Below are 17,612 nucleotides of genomic sequence, written 5' to 3'. Positions count from 1 at the left end.
TTCAACTTATTTTTAGTTGACTTGGAACATATTCGCACAGTGAAAGCTGACAAGCACCAGCGATTTTGTCAGGAAAACAATTGCAGTAGCCATTTCGTGTCAGCCAAGACAGGAGATTCTGTAAGTAAGAAAAAAACCCCAAACTTGTAGATGTCTGTTGTTTTTTTTCAAGTCACAGCAGTTTTATTATACTTTATATAACAAACTGGTGAGAACTCAGGGTGCTGCTGACCCTTTTTTGCTTTCCTTAGTTGCATGAAAAGTAGATCTTTCTATGAATGTGTATTATTCTTAGTAAATTTCAGTGTCATCTGATTTTCACTTTGAGGTACAGATTTGGTCTGGCTTATACATCAGCGTGAGAACTGAGGCCAGCTACATCTCTGTTTGTTGTCAGCCTGTAGTTTAATGTTTTTCTTCATTCCAGGTGAAGTTTCATCTAGAGACCATCAATATAGAAATTTCCAACAATTGGTAAATAATGTGACAAGACCCTGTTGCAATAAAAGATTTAATGAGTCCTGAGCTGTGAGAGACATTCCCTTTGCAGGTCCATTGAAATTTGAACATTCTGGCATTTGTACCAGATGCTTTGCAGAGTACATTTTTGAACAATCTTTTGACTCTGAGCTAACTGGGTTATTTGTTTTAGTTGGAAACATATGAAAGGAAAGGTTCTTTTTCAGTTGACACTATCAGTGAAATTAAATCATATTGTATTGTTTTGCTTGATTTCTGTCTCATGCCTAATGGGTTTGTCATTCTCATAAAATGGTCTTGTATCTGTCTCCTTAATATTAGTGTTGAGAAGAAAGTTTATTTTAATGTTATTGAATAGTAACTTCTATTGTAATAATATAATACGTAATGTAATAGTAGCATACTGAACATGTTATTGAATGTTCAAGTACATGGAAGTATAGTCCACAAATGGAATAACTTGTTAAGGTCTTTGATGAATCTTGTGCAGTGAACTGCCCAATTTTGTAAGATAATGGTTTTTCTGTAAAATCTAACAATATTGCTGTTAGAAATGCAGCGATTCCTGATTATTTTTATAGTTTGTGTTAAATCATTGGCATATTTTTTTAAAGTGTGAAAATATGGGCTTTTTAGGCTAGAAACAGAAGAAATAAATCATAATACTACATTTAGTAAAATGTGCATCTAATAAAATGTATTCTTTTCTCAAGGAGACCACAAAAATCAGTTCATTTTATAATTGATACGTTCATTATTGCTAATTATGACAGAAACTTTATTGCAGCTTTTTAATTAAGTCATTAATTATATCACCATTCTACTATAAATACTGATTGTACTTTTCATAGCTTACTGTTTAAAAACAAAAGTAATACTGAACATGCCTAGAAAACATGAAATATCTACTATATATCTAAAATATTAAATATCTACTGACAAAAGAAGTAGTTTCAATAGTTCATTTTTAGTTTCAATATTAATTTAAATTAGTCCCTTCACTGTTGCTGCTCACTGATCATTCAGAAGCTTGCGTGTTTATTCTAGACAGTGATTTGAGAAGAGGCCATCCATTGCTGCCGTGAATATAGACTAGAGGAGCCACACTCAGTTAAATGATTTGTTTTGTTTACATCAGATCTTTTCAACAGACTTGTTTGCAAAAGATGATTTTGTGTACATAGAAAATTCTGAAAATTGTCTCAGGGGCAAGAAAATGTAATGGAAGATTCGTTATCACTAACTGTTCTACTGTCCATCAAATCACATAGTTGAAGCATTGCTCTTGTGCTTGGTGTTTTTTTGCTTGATGTTTTTATTTTTGTATCCTCAGGGCAGGTGATGTAGCTGAGAGCGCCTGAGAGCTTGGTATGGGTTAAACTAGGTCTCTGAGGCTCAGAATCTCTGTTCAGTATGCTCTTTCTTCTTGTGTAGGTGTTGGTAGAACAGACCAGTACTACACCAAGGAATTGAGAGAAAGAGCAATTGTTTTCGAAGCTACCACACTTTTTTGGTTGTACCACTAATTTATTTATGGTTCCCATCTTGGGTGTTAGAAGAGATTGTGTAGATAGCACTTTTCTTAATTTTTACTGAAAATGACTGGGAGCATGTACATAGATTTATTTTTTTTTTGGGTGGCAGCTCCATGATGCAAACCAGTGTAGCTTGGCAATACAGTGTCCAACAGCAGTGCATGCTTAAGCTGCTCCTCTTGAATATGTTATGTTCTTTAATCACATTTAAAATGCAATTTTACCTAAACAGTAAGATAGGTGGACTGTCTTGAGATGAATTAAAGGAATTTTTTAAGACAGCATTGCTACCCAGTATTATGTGTTTAATCATGTCTAAAGTCTTACTTTGCCAGGCTGCTGCTGCAGGCTGTACAACATCATACTTGTTCCTAGATACTTCCATTCAGTGTATGTTTTGTAACATTCTTCAGAACTCTTTCACACTGCTAGTTTTTGGACATACATAGTAGAGATTTTGCTGATATGGATGCACAGTTCTGTTAGTCTCAGATTCAGAAACCTACATCTCTTATTTCACAATACTCTGGTAATGCATTTCTGTGCTAAACATTAGTGAATACCCTTATTCATATTATATAGCACTGAGAGTAGTATTTGAGAGGTGGGTTGTGTAAAAGCTTGTTTAAACTTAGGTCTCTGGAGGCAGAGTAGAAGTGTTGCTTAACAATCTGGCATACTGTTCATTTCTTGTACCATTGTTGAGTTATTTTCTCAAATTTTTAAACAAAATTGAAAGTACCAGATGAGGTTATTTTCCGATCTGTTTTGCACAGGTCATAATTTTGTATATAATTGTTTACTGTTCAAGAATGGTTTGATATATTTGAAAGAACCTCAAGGATGTCTGTTTTTAATCATTTAAATGCAATTTATTTTTTTTCCATAGGTCTTCCTGTGTTTTCAGAGAATTGCTGCTGACATACTCGGCATCAAACTAAACAAAGCAGAATTGGAACAATCACAGGTGATTTTCCACAAATACACAGATGTTTTTAGTATTTTATTTAGTATTAAAAGTGATCTATTGTGGATTTATAACTGTTCTTTAAATCAATCTTCACCTATTGTTCTGAAGATAATTACTCAATTTCACAACAGCTTTTTTGAAATATGATAGTTTCTTATTTATCCATCATGATCAACTCTCTGAAAAAAGAAAAACATGTTCAAAAGTAAAGAAAAACTTTAGTTATAAGGATGTTAATTTAAAAATAGCACTTAAGATTAGTTTAGAAATTAAATATGTATACATATACAGGTGGCATGGGAGATATTCTTGATATTATATGCATGGGTTTAAACTGAAAAATTTTTCTACAACCCAGTTTCAGAAACCTCAAAAAGAAAGATTATACTATTGAGGCAACCCTGTGTATTGACATTTGAGATTACAATGATTTAAATTTACCTAATGAACCCAAATGTTGCTATTCTAGTGGTATAATATCGTGGAACTGCTTTTAAATACCAGTGTTAAACAAGTACCACAAAATAAATCCATACATTTTTTAAAATAAATGGCAAAGCATTTCTTATGTCTTGGTCTCCTTCTTCTTGAAATATACAATAAATATGTAATTTCTGAAAGTGATTTGCCACAGCAATGTTTGCAATCTGTGTTGAAGTGGTTAACTAGAAAACTGTATTGCAAACAGTAAAATTGTAAAATATACTTACAGAGCATACTTAACAAGCAGAGTAGTTTTAAAAGGCTGTAATTTATGCTTAAACACTAAGTGTGTCTTTTAAATGATCTTTTACTACTAAGGTACCATCCATCTACTATTTTGAGGTCTGTTATTTACCTATAAATAATTGAGCTCATAGAGTTTTTCAATTTTTCTTTGGTTGTTTAGCTAGCACTGGAATCAGTCCTGGACCTCTCTGTGCTGTGAGTGGTGTTCTGTAACTCAGGTGTAAGATTGTAGAAAGGTGCGCAAATACCTTCAATTTAAAGGAGGCTGATAATAGGGTTATATGGAAAACTATTGTTCTAAAGAAAGGGTCTGTTTTTAGGTTGTTTTTAAAGGAAGAAGCTCCGTATAGCCCTAGTTCAAGAGTACATGACTTTCTATGTCAAACTGCTGTCAGATTTAAATAAGCTTCCTTCTACTTTAGTATTGTAATTAGCTTTTAATTTTGTTGAGTAGACCTATGGAATAGGCAATATATGGGTTAGACAAAGTTGATATTACACAAGTTGCTTTAGCAATAGCCTATAAATAGTTAATTTGCATAAATACTGGGGCATGTATTACTGTTGATGTGAATCCAGGTTCTAATTAACAAAAAAAAAGAAGTAAAAATATCTGAAAAACTACCACCACCAACAAAAAAACAACAAAAGAAGAAACAAAGCCAGCAAATTAATTTGGACAGAAAAGAAACTTCACTTTTGATTTTCAGGTACAGCAGAAGTCACTACATGCTGCAACACTGTGCATGTAGCTAAAGAGTGTGAACTACTTAGTTTGCAAAGTTCTGTTAATAGATCATAATTTCAATGTACTCCAAAGAGAAATAGCTCTTTGTTATCAGTAAAACCTTTGCTTCTTTTAAGAGTGTTATTTTGAATGGGCTGTAAGTTTCCCCAGTATAAGTCAGAAACCAATGAGAATTGTGTTGGAAAGTCTGTTAGCTGTATCTTAAGGGTCATTGTTGTATGGAACCAAATACCCCCATCACTTCATAAGAATAGAAAAGGGAAAATCTCTACATCATTTGGAGAGTGAAAATTTTAACCTTCATATTCTCAGGAAGATAAATTCTCTTGAGAGAAATTCATTTGTGTGCAGTAGAAAAGCCTAATTGAAGTGATGTATAGATGCTGTTTCCCAAAAGCATGGAGTTGGTCTCTTGGCTGGAAGGAGGTGATGTTAGAGGACAATGCCATTATTAGTTTGCTGTTTTACCACAGACTTTTATATGAGAGGTGCAGGTCTCTTTAGTGTGGTGGTGGTGGGAGTTTTTCCCTCTTCCATCTCTAAAATGGGCACGTGTCTTCCTTAATTTGTGGGACAATTATATGACGTGTGTTCCTTAAAATTTTTAGGCATTGAATACTCTAGCTACTGGGCTATGAAATTAGATCAGTGGATAGATGGACACTAGATAAAAGCTATAAAGAATCCAATAAATACAATACAATAATAAATGTGACTCATCTGTAAAGTATACAAGTGTTGATTTGGAGTTAATCTTTAATTAAGGCGTAAAAGCCATTGTAGTTTTTACAAATGTGAAGTGTTTACACACTGGATTATATATTTGAGTTTTCCATATTTTGCATAATGCAATTTCCTCACTTTGAAAACTGAGATGGTTCTTGCTTGAATCTGTTTGTCAGAGAACATCAGATATGTTCATTCAATCTAGGTGGTAACAAAATATAAGATTAAATACTGAATTTGTGTACAGTTACAACAGTTAAATGCTATATGTGTATTTTTTATTGTCTAATATTGAGACTATGCTTTAAAATTATTTTTAGCACTCAATTTTGTGCCTGAAAATCTTATTTCTTGTCTTTAGAGCCAGTTATGATTGTCAGTCTAGGAAGATCTTAGATGTGACTCATAGGTGGATAGAAATAAGTAATGGGAATCCCAAACAAATTATTTTAACTTGTATGACTTTGTGTAGTTTGGCTCATGACTTTTGAGCTTTGATTTTTGGCAGAACTGCAGCTCTTGTGAAAAGTATGTGAAGTTCTTGGTCTCAGCAGCACAACTTCTGTCAATTAACTGCAAGAACAAGCCTTAGAGATTGAATTATATTTACTTTGCATTGTTTCAGAAAACAGCTGCAGCAGTTTAAGGTATTAATGCAGCCCAAGCTATTTGCTACTGCCCCTTTTGTTGGAATGTATTGCTCCCACATCAGAATCAGAAAATGGAAGGTGATCATGTGCTTTGGCTACATCAGAGTGAAGTTGAGCAGTTTAGCTTAAACTGCTGCTGAAAGTTGTTTTAAAGAGAAGCTGCCAGACTTTGTGCTGAAGTGGATGAGGTGCAAGTACACGTTACATTCCACCAGCTCTCCTTTGGCAGCAATGATCTCCAGCAGAGGAATAGGACAGACATTTGGGGGTGGTAAGTTTTTAAACTATCTCAGCTAGAGCTACTAAACCTTGTCTGTTAACATGCTGAGATGACTGTTAATCAAACCTTTATTTGGACAAAACTGTGGTGAAACAAAGCACTAGATTGCTCTTCATGCGTGACTGGAAAGTAGAGCATGTTTTTTGAAATGGAACAGTTCCAAAATAAGAAAATTGCAGATTCTGACTTATTTTCAGTCCTCAAAATACTCTCCCTTTTAAATTGCAAGGGCCTGATGAAATTTGAGGAAATAGCTCTTTTATTAATCAAATGTTTTTCTTTCTGTGTTTTTTACTTTCAACCGTAGTGTAAAAACTGCATGGGGTACAGCTTTGTTCCTTGGCATTGGCAAGAGCTAGCATTTTTTAAGTGATGTGTAGTTTTCTCTCTAAGTAAATGCCAGTTCAGCAGACCAGTGTGTGTCTGCCAGCTTTGTACAATAAAATGTTTGGCAGATAAGTCAGATCTGGAATACAGAGCACCTGGACCAAGAAAGGTTATTCTCATTATTGACAGTGATTTGAACCATGGCAATGATATGCTTGATGTAGAATCTGATGCAAAGAAGCCCAAGTTTTTAATTACCGTGAAGTTAATATAAGAAATTTTGCAATGATATTTTTAAACTCTTATTTGGATGAAATTCCATTAGAAAATCCAAGTCATTTATGATTGTCAGTTTTTTGCTACAGTGTACCTAAGCATAGGTCACTAACCTGCCTGTGTTTACAGGATAGGATTTGGACCAGTGTTTGAGGAACAATTAATTGCCTACTGATTGCAGGGCTTTTTTTTCTTTTTTCTTGCCCCTTAGCTCTAGTCAAAAGATTGGTATGAAGAAACTAGGTCCCCTGAGGTCAGATAACGCTGTTTAATGCTAAAACTCCTACTACTGCCCTACATGGAATTTGGCAACCTTTCTCTTGATAACATCAGGCTAGGAGTCCTGTAAATCATGCATGTTGTCCACTAGATAAGATAATATGAATGTGATCAATTAAGCTCAAGAAGAGTACTTCAGCAGCTAATAAATCCAGGTCCTTTACCAGCCTATTCAATTACTGTTGCTTGTTTGACATACAGGTCTTATTTACAGAGGTAATTTTTAACGTATACTGTTTATATATTCCTAATCCAGTTTATATATTGCTTCCTTTAAAATAATAGAATTTAATTATTTATTCATTCATTTAAACCTTGAAAATATATTTTAGGAAAGTTGAAGTATTTAGGAAAAAATAATAAACTGGGTATCTTTCATAGCAGACTTGCCTCCTCTGCTGCTTCTTTGCTGAAATTGTTCCATGGATTTTACTTCCCTTTGCATGAACCTTGTATTGACCCTGTATGAATAATGAGAACCCTGTATCCCTTACCTATATTAATAATAAGTAAACAGTTTTGTTTGTTTGTCTTTAAGGGGAGAAATGGGAACCTTTTATTTTTAAATGAAGCAAACAAAAGTCAAAACTTAAGGCATTTTGATATGAAGTTGTTAATTTGGTCACTGCTTTTGGTTTATACATTTAGGTGCAATGTGATAGTTATGTAATGGAAAAGATGCATGTGTACAGCTAATGCACTTGTTGCAAGCTGATAATACAGTATTTAATGTTTAAGTATATTTGATTTAAAGGACAAATAGGCCACTGTCATCTTTTCTTTCACTGTATTCCTTGCCTTTTTATTCTGTCCCTTCTCTAGCTTTGATACACTTTTGCTGATTGCATGTATGAGCCTTTCACTTTGGTGCTTTGAAAGGGCATGTCCTGGAAAAAGCTTGAGAAGCAGCCCTGGTGCTGAGAGTGCTGCTTTCAGCCAGAGATGTTGATCTTCTATCTGCTTAAGGCCTTGAAAATGCACTTTCATTTTGCTTCTGCATAATCTTATGTTATCCATTCATTCTTTTCAACTACTGATTAATCTCTCCATTGTTTTCCTTCTCTTTCTTTTCACATTCTTCTCCTTGCCCTCTATCCATCATGTTGATACATGGTTAACAGAATGTTGTCAGGGCAGAACTAGTGAAATATCCCGAAGAAGATAACCAACATCACACTTCCAACTGCCAGAGCAAAGTCTGCTCAATGCAGTAGTTCAGGTATTGATGGAAAACTTGGTTTGTTTCTTTTTTATAAGCTGCATTTCTTTTACATGAAGTAACAACTGTTAAAGTAAGTTCTTTTGGAAGGTTGTGTTTTGTATGTGTAAGTACTTGTAATACTCAACATATTATTTTGGAACTCTGTGTACAATTAATTACATAGTGTTTCTAATAATCAGATAGTTCGTAGAAACTTTGAAATACTTCATGTTACTGTATTCAAAACTGTACATTGAAAATATTGCATAGCTGTCTCAGATGGAAATGGATGCAAAATTGTACATTTCTGTCTTCATCATGTAGAAGAGAGCATCAGTCTTAACAAATGCTTTGTAAATAGAATGTGTAATATCTATTAGATCTATATTAGAGAATAAATAGAGTATGCAGAGCTTCTTTTTATGTTAATGTAATCTTTAGCCAGTATACCCATCTAAGCTTTTTTAAAATATGGCTGTATTTAAAATTTGCTTTGAATTTTGTCCATATTTTCTGATTAAATGCTTGGAGTAAAGACAAAAAGACAAACTTAAGTACAATTTCCAGTTACAGTTTAGGCAGTTATTATTAAAGAATAAATGGCACAACTTCTGCAAATAAATTCTGTTTTATTGCTGTCATTCAGAACAATTCTCATGAAGGTAAAACTGTATTCACTGCTTTAGCAAAAAAATTGTATTCCTTTTGTAGTGTTGTGATAACCTACCAAGGTACTTGCTTCTGCTTAGCATGAATAAACCTAGAATTATAATGAGAATTAGCACCTGATGAGGCTTCCTGTAAGGTAGTGAAAAGAAAACTGGTTGGTTTGTTATTTTTCCCTTTGTATTTCATAAAAATCTGTTGAATGCTTTGCCAGCATGAAGGGTTTTTTTTCCTGATTATTACTGTGTTTTCTTTTATGACAGAGGGTGGTGAAGGCAGATATTGTCAACTACAGTCAGGAGCCTGTGACAAGAACCGTTAATCCTCCCAGAAGCTCAATGTGTGCAGTTCAGTGACCATGCTGTTCTTCTCTGGTTTGAAACCTTTGCAGTCCTCCTGCCTTGACACAGACACTGGGATTACCAGGACCTTTGTCTTAACAGGAACCAGCGCAACAATGCAATTGGAGGTTTCAGAAACATGTTGCACCATTTTCCATTAAGAAGCAGCAGGCAGTTCTTTGAATGGCTGAAATTCAAACATGAGACCACACGCTTGAAAAATTACCATCTATATTCTTTTAAGTTATATTTAAATGAAACTGTATAGCTGTGTTTATATTTCCTCCTCTCTATTTGACTGATACCAGAATAAAAATGGATGAGGAAGCCCTGCATTCAAAATGCTTTTAAAGGCATCACCATGGAATGGTATTTTGCCAAAGCATTTTTAATCTTTTTTCCTCCAGTTATTTGAACTGACACTCAGCAAAATGTTACTTGGAAAAGCTGTTGTTGAAATAATTTTAAACACATAATGCATATTTTATCTAGGGATAAATTTGAAAGTGTTCCATTAATATATATACACTTAGCACAAAATATATAAATTATATCCAGGGAGAAACAGTGCTTGAAATAAAGCTGTTATTATAAAAACAATTACTTTTCTGAAGTCTCAAATTGTCTCCATGGATGCTCTGAAAAATGCTAGTGTTTTTGTGTATTTTTATTACCACATCAACATTACTTCTTACAGTAATAGATAGGCTTATATGTCTTTATGAATATGGATGAATCTCAGTCAACAGTTTGGTCTGTAGATGATGAGTGATATATTCAACATGCATTAGAAACTGTTGATAGATCAATTAACATCAGTCACTTTAAATAACTAACAGAATAACTTTTGGCCTGGTACTCTTTTCTTTTGAATTTAGAGTAAATGACAAATAAAAAGCTGTGCACTTGGTGATCTTCACACTTCTCCCCTGTTGCTTTTCTAGCAGTGCACAGTTCTCTGCTGGCACATCTGAACAGAAAGCTAAGGAGAGAAAAAAATCAATTCCCAAACTAGAAAACTTTTTCTGTTTAAACTCTAGAATGTGCTTTCTAATAACTACAAGGAAACATTTGGAGTTTCAGAAAGTAATGAAGCTATGAAGGAAGCTTGTATATCACAAGTGAAAAGTATGAGGTTCTTCAGGTGAATGCTACTATTAAGCTGTTCAAGAAAGTGCTTAATAGTTGGAACAATTAAATTATTAGTAGTTTAACAAAGTAGCTAAACTATTTTAACTATGTTAAAAAAAGATTTCAGGTGGCAAAAAATCCTATTTATTAGCTTAACACATAATTATATGAGTCTGTGATATGACTTAGTGCGTGTTGGTTAGCATTCAGATGTGGGAAATTCTAAGAAGCTGAGATATTGAGAAATTATGCTACACTAAGGTAGGTGTCGTTTGCAGTAAATTATTTATTCTAGTCTGTATTCTTGCTCCTTCCCATGGGGTTGATGTCCTACTGCATCGCGTTACTGTATAGTTAACCGCACCTGTAAGGACAACTCTCTTTCACTACAACCAGATGAGAACTTCTCTTCAAAGAGCTTTTCTTAAGCAGTTGTTCAATTCACAAGTTTATAGCCTCCAAGGCAGGTGGAAAGTTTTTTAAAACCTTACATTTCTTGGTGTGTTTGTGCCCTCAGCTCTGCTTGTATGCTCAAATACTGACAAGAACTGCCCCCTCTGAGAACCTGAGCACAATGTGGCTCAGCAGGTGGCTGTGGTCTTTCTCTAGTTCATGCGTATCATCTTCATGGTCCTACTTCCCAAGTAAAAGGTAGCATGGTCTTAACAACTACTTGGGTTAATTTTTTTTTTTTAAAGCTATTGTTGTTTTACTTTTGAAAAGAAAGTGCTTTTTCATGACTTCATATGCAGAGTCCATTTTTACCTTGAATAATAAAAAATTTTTGCTTTTGCATTTTGGTATCTTGCAGTATGAAAGATGTTATATGTATCCCAGCCCAAGCTGTTTTACAGGTGGATTTTATGTGTTGGTCTCATCTCACATTTTTTTATTCTCAGTACCTAGTTTTCTAGCTGTCTTTGACTTGTACATCCTTTTGTATTTTATCTGTCTTGATCTTTTCACCAACTGCTATGTTAAAGGCCTACCTCCTCTGAAGATATTTTTGTTTATGTTTCCAGACTGCCCTCATTCTTCCTCCCTAACATACATGTATATTATTTACGCTAACCAGGAATCTCCTCTCTTGCGTGCCCTCAGCCCCTCCTTTTGCTGCCCCTCTTAACCTCCTCAGCTTTTTGTATTGTATACTGACTTCCACTCTCTCTGCTTTTCCCTCCCCTTCCTGCCCCATTGAGATCCATTACCTGTCCACCTTTTAATCCTTACAAATGAGCTTTGCTCTTTTTGCTCAGCCTTGGGGACCCCACCTTGAGCCTTCGAATTCCAGCTGCAGTCTAAATCCTTGGCTGTGGTAGCTGCCTTTGAAGTGCTGCAGCAGCTGTGTTTGAAGATGCAGCACTGCTGTTGCTGGTGCTATGGCTCAAGTTCCTCCAGGCAGAGCAGAAAGGTCAGAGATGATTCTGGAGGATTAAAGGGTATGGAGAGAGGGAATAGTGTTCTGCAGGGAAGACAAGGACTCTGGTGATTGGAGGGATAGACACTAATCCAGAGAAGGACTGTGTAAGGACTCTGGGTCCGGTTGCCTTCTGTAAGTAATGTCCCACTACTACTGATTCACATGGTTCATGTGTAGTAGAGTTGAATTGTGCCATATAAATGTACTTTAAAAGTTTTTTCCAAGGTAAGAGCTGGTGGAAGGAAATTCAGTGAACAATTACAAAGTAAAAAAATGCAATGCAATGCTCTTTGAAAGTGAGGCAACATGTGCTTAATGTCCACTGACATGGAGAGTGGGCTGGGACAAGTGAAACGTGTTTTTTTGTGAAGCTGAGGCCAGATGAAGGGAAGAAACATGTTCAGGCCCTGATCTTACACAGATGCATACTGGTGATCTGCCTGCTCAGAGCTGTTGTAACTAATCATTTCAGTAACGGCTCTGCAGTTAAAGGTTGTTGCTAAGGTCAGTCTCCGTGATGTGGTGGATGCCAGTAGGTTCATTGTGTCTGGCTGCATGGTAGAGTATCAGTGCTTTTAAAACACGCATCTGAAGCGTTAGACTCGTGCAACTTCTTGTCTTTTGTGGTTCTAAAGTTTGGTGGAGTCAAATTGAGTCTGTTTCACAAACAGCAGCGTGAAGTTATTTTCCCTTGCAACCAGATACTGTGAGTGCCAGAATCTGTGATGAGTTCACGATCTCTCTGAATACATTGTTCTTTTGACAGTTCATAAAAGTCATAAAAACACATGAAGCTGCTTTTTAACCAAACTTTTTTTTCTTTTTGAAAAAAGTTATAGACAAATACAAGGTCACTGTGAAATTATGTGAAATGTGCTCATTTGAGGAATTTGATAATTTTCAGTGCTATCTATTTGCATCATTAGGCATCTGAAAACCCCCTTTTCTTCAAATCACTGCTTGATTTTTCACTGGCAGAAAAGGGCTTTTCCATCAGGCAGAGTCTTTTAAATGCAAAGTCAATTTGCTTTTCAGCAGGTGCACCTGATATCCTGATATCAAAAATATGATAGCCTGATATCAAAAATGTTATTATAATTTTGTAAAGAAAAATATTATAATAATATTTGAAGTTGGTTATTCTGCTTTTTTCTGAGAACAGAAATTTAGAGAAATTGCAGTTGTATTATTCTTTTTTGCATTTATTTTATCAGGAATATGGTTTCTTTTTCACAAAAATTTATAATCTTCATGATGTTCTTGACATTTTTGCAAAGTTATAGTAGAGAGTACTTCTTAGTAAGTAAATATTGGTATATCTTACTTGGGCTGTACTGTGCTGCTAATGTTTTGACAGAAGATTAAAGTGCTGTTCTGTAACATAGCTAACAAGTTTATAATAATGGGAAATTTTCTGCAGGGGAATTTTTCCTATTTAGAATACTTACATGCATTTCTGATGTAGCTTAAGAGTTTGTATGAGGTGCCTGATAGATGTATTTAAAGCAACATTGACTTTTATAGAAATTATATTTACAAAGCTGGCATGATTAACTATTTTTCTTTCTGGAATTTGCACATTATTTCCCAAGCAAAGATGTTATTCTACAATGGTGTATTCTTTTCTTTCTCAGTTCAAATACTACTGCTTAACATATAATCTGATTTCTTTAGGCTGTCTTTATTTAAAACCAACTCACAACCACTTAAAATGTCAAAATAGCTGAATGTTGCTGAAAAGAAAAAGCCAAAAGTTATCCATGTTTGCATAGGGGTAATGGCATACATATAAGATTAAAACTCCAGTCCAGATAATTATCTGTAGGAAGCAAATTTATACTCTGATTTCAGATGCTATGAATAGAATGTGATTAGAATTTAATGTGCTGCAGTTTTATTTGCAAAATACACAGGTCCTGTATAAAACCTCTTTTTATAAAGTACTCTCTAGAAGCCTTGGGGATCCCTGTTTAACTTGCAAATGCCGAAGTTTGATCTTCCCCAAATAGAAGATAGTGAAGCTCCTGAGTTGCATGAACTGATTTCTATTTTAAGTTTCCCATAGAGAGCTGACTGTTCAGCCAATTTAAACTCTTTTTTTTCTACTCTACTTCATCTTCATTCATTTTGGCACCATTTTGAACTGGAAAACTTCTAGTTAGCTAATTGGCCATTTGCCTTGTTTTATGTGGGGGTGATGTCAAGTGCAGAAATAACCGATTGACTGAAAGCAATCTTATTTCAAAGGCTGGTCAGAACCAAACCTCAGAAGGTACAAATTTCAGGTTTGTTTTGTATTTAACTGCTACACAGCAGTCCTTATCCTAGTGGACGAACCTCAGAGGATAATATAGATTTGAGGTCAAGAGCTTGTGTTTGCTCAGATACCACATTTAGAACAGTGAATTCTGGAGGAAGTAGGAATCCAGATCTTTTTTTAATATCACTTTCAAGACTTCCTCTGCTTCTACTCTATAATGTCATACTAGCAAGCAATGTTTTTAAAAAAATATTAATTCAAGTCCTCATTTTAAAAACAAAATGTGGTAAGTATACTTTGGTTCAGGAAAGTTTTTCTTTTAAGGATGAGTGGAAAAAATTGCTTGCTGTATGAAATATCACTGGCATAGTTGAAGATATCTAGTACACATTAAAAATCATATTTGGTTGTTATGATCTGTTAAATATCCTATATTCTTCTTTCTACTTTTTTTATTTAAAATATTCTTTAAAACTATAATGATTATAAATAGGAAACAAAATACCAAAGCAGTTTTAATTAATTTGTGCCTCAGAAAAAGTCCTTCAAACTGCTTCAGGCAAACATTTTTTCTTTGCTTGCTAAACTCCGTTTCTGTCCTTTCCTGGGCTGATCCATACCAGGTAGCTTGGAGGATCATGACCTACTAATCCTTTTTGATTTCTGGTGAGCTTTTAAAAACAAAGTAGACCAAGAAACATCAAAGGAGGATTTAAAAGACACACACTGTGCCCTGAAAAGTAAATGTTGCTTTGGAAAGCATTCTCTCCTTGTAAAAAGAGGTGAATGCTGTGGTTCTATACTGTTCACCAAAAACACTTAAGCATATGCTCAAAATTAAGCATGTCTTTAAGTTCCCTTGAAGTCTATGCTGTTTAAGTACACACTTGAAGCTAAATATATTCTGTCATACTCTGCTGACACAGAAATTCTGACTCCATTGAAATAAATGCCTTTGAGGCTAAAGTTCTTTCAGGAATTTCAGTGTTGTTTCTTAAATTTTCTACCCATTGTAAAGGGTATAAACTAAAGCCACTCCCAAGTTAAAAAAAAAAAAAAGAAAAAAAATGTTTCTCATATGATGTTGTTTTTCTGATATTTTCTCTAGCATGAATGATATGGAAATTGAAAAAAATAGAAGTTGAAATGTGGTTCAGTTTTGTGACCAGAGCATTTACTTGACATCGGGGAAGTTGCTGTTTTTGGAACAAATGCTTCTCAGATCCATAATGAATCAGAAACAAAAGAATCTGGAGGTGCTTGACAAGTCTCATTGCAAACTGAATTCCAACTGATAGTGCAGGAAAACATATCGAGTTCCCATTTGTAGTGTCTGAATTGCAGATCTGACATGGAGGATAAACAAGAGCTGGTACTTCTTACTCAGATTTGGGGAGGTATTTGATCACCATCTTGAAAATAATGAAGTGTGATTTCTGGAAATATTCCAGTATTTGTCAAAGAATGGTGAAGCAATGTTTAACTGCATAATGGAAACTGGAGAGAAATGTTGACATCCCACTCATCAATCCAATTGCTTTTTTATCTCTCCACTGTCTTGGAAAGAGAGCAAAGTGTAAACCAACATTTGGCACAAATGGGCCGTGTGTGCCATTTAGGAGCAATTTGCATGCAATTGGTAACAGTTATACAGACAACCCATTTATAACAGGGAGTGAGCTCACAACTTAGCATAAGCTACAAGAAAACTAAACATATCCCCCAGGAGTCACACACTGATGTAAGAAAGGAAATGGAAGTTTTTCACTTCAACCTCTTAACTGGTTTTATCACCCAGAAATTCAGGGATGCAAATAAGCCTGTACTCAACAGGTTATACATTCTCAAAAGTGCAACATGTGTTTGTGCCAATTAAGCTTGAATGTAATCAGGAGTCTTAAAGAGGGTACTCTCTATCTTTTAGATTTTCACTGTAGTTCTGCTAATCTTCCTGACCAACCTTTAAAAGCTGAGAATTTAACTCTGCTTCCATGTGGTCAGCTGCTGAAATGATGAGGTGGCTTTCCAATCCCCTCTGTCAAGGGCACCTGGTACCACACAGGTCCCCAGCAGCAGAGACTGAGGTGACAGGTAGTGGTGACACGGAAGTGCAGCTGAGCAGGCTTGGAGAAGCTTCAGCCAGATACTGCAATTGGGGAAGTGTAAGTTTCTGAGATACAATTAGTTTGATTTGTACATGTCAGCAGCAGTTGAATGTCTTCCACTCTCTTTTGGATAAGACACCAATTGACTTTTTAAAATTAATATTATTATTTTTTTCAGGTGGTTGTAAGGTTACTGTAGTTGTTCTAGTTGTCACAACAGGTTGAATGTTTCTGCATCCTCCTGCTGTGGGCAGTCTTTTCCTCTTTGGTTGAGAAGCTTGTTGCAGTGCAGACTCAGTAACTGAACTGATTCAGGTTGGACACAGTTTTTGATGCAGCTTTGAGAAAGTCTGAATCCTGATCCTTGTGCAGGCACTTCATTAGCTGACTCTCTGAGGAGCATTCAGTATGGTGCTGTAGTATCCATTCAGAGGGGGTGCTATAAGCAGTTCATCATAATTCTGGTCTTTGAGATTGTTGCTCTTCTGTACCCCAGCGTGGTAGAAGTGCTAGGCAAGGAAAATTGGTGAATTTGGTCTAGTTGGCACCTGTTCACTGAATTTATTTGGAACTGGACACGGCACACCAGCATTTTCAATGGAAAAATGACAGAATCTTTGGCTCCGAGTTGGAGGAGCTGCAAATGCTCCCTGTGTGTGTTTGTACAAACCACTTAAGCTGTCTATGACTTGGAACTCTTTGCAGGCTGACCACAGTACTCCATCCAGCGGGGCTGCTGTGGGCATTTGTGGGAATGTCCTGTGCTTGTGTACTGTGGTGGAGTGGTAGCTTTGACTGGTTCCTTGTTTAGACATGGGAGACATCAAGCAGTATTTTCTAGGATTCCTGTCAATGCTTCCATTGTGCAAGTGTACAGTCTGATGGTATCCCTCTTGCAGACAAATATTTGGGATGGACCTGGACAAGGTGTATTTCAGGTAACAAATAGGCCCAAGTTTATAAAAGTTATCCCAGCAAGTTTAGTTGACTGTTTACATCATACAAGCCATAAACATTAAAAGAGGATGTATATTTCTGCTCAGAAGACACTCAACTGTCAGCTGAAGGCTAATGCAAGTGATCACTGAGGCATTCTGGCAAAGCTAGGGGATAGATGAATGCTTTGCCTATGTGTGCCTTAATCACTTTAGTCAGTCTTGGGATTCTTTTAAATTAATGAAAAAAATTAGTCTTTTTTTTTCTGGTCTTTTCTTTTACCATTCCACTCATTGAGCAGTGGTTTCTATTGTGCCCTTCTCATTTACAGCCACCCTCAGCAGCAATCATGCTGAGCAGTTTCTTCTGTCCCTTCGTACTTTAGCAGGACATTGTATTGCTCACACACACATGTACCTTTGTGTGTATATAAATATATGTGAGCCTCCATACACTTTTACACACAGTGAGTGTCTTGGTAGTTGGTGCTAGCAAAGTTTCAGAGCTTGGTTTCTCTCCACCTCTCTTTATTTACTGTTTTAAACCAAGTGT

General features: G+C 35.5%; 1 protein-coding gene across 2 annotated transcripts in view; it reads left to right on the top strand.

Moving 5' to 3' along the window:
• RAB28 (RAB28, member RAS oncogene family) overlaps positions 1 to 9,808 on the top strand; it is a 63,165-nt gene extending 53,357 nt beyond the window's left edge. Inside the window, exons 5-8 of one of the 2 annotated variants that reach the window (XM_088056580.1) lie at positions 17 to 120; positions 2,905 to 2,982; positions 8,122 to 8,219; positions 9,131 to 9,808. In XM_088056580.1, coding sequence (XP_087912706.1) covers positions 17 to 120; positions 2,905 to 2,982; positions 8,122 to 8,214 — 275 coding nt within the window. In that variant the 3' untranslated portion in view covers positions 8,215 to 8,219; positions 9,131 to 9,808. The remainder of the gene's footprint in view (positions 1 to 16; positions 121 to 2,904; positions 2,983 to 8,121; positions 8,220 to 9,130) is intronic. The other variant, XM_005517833.3, reaches the window with a different exon arrangement.
• The last annotated feature ends 7,804 nt before the right edge of the window (positions 9,809 to 17,612 follow it).

The sequence above is a fragment of the Pseudopodoces humilis genome, chromosome 6 (genome assembly GCF_049639895.1).
Source record: "Pseudopodoces humilis isolate 2021_Gansu_Grassland_sample_001 chromosome 6, ASM4963989v1, whole genome shotgun sequence".
In the NCBI taxonomy this organism is placed as follows: Eukaryota; Metazoa; Chordata; class Aves; order Passeriformes; family Paridae; genus Pseudopodoces; species Pseudopodoces humilis.
Note: the sequence above shows the minus strand (reverse complement) of the source record. Positions and strands in the feature narration are given on the sequence as shown.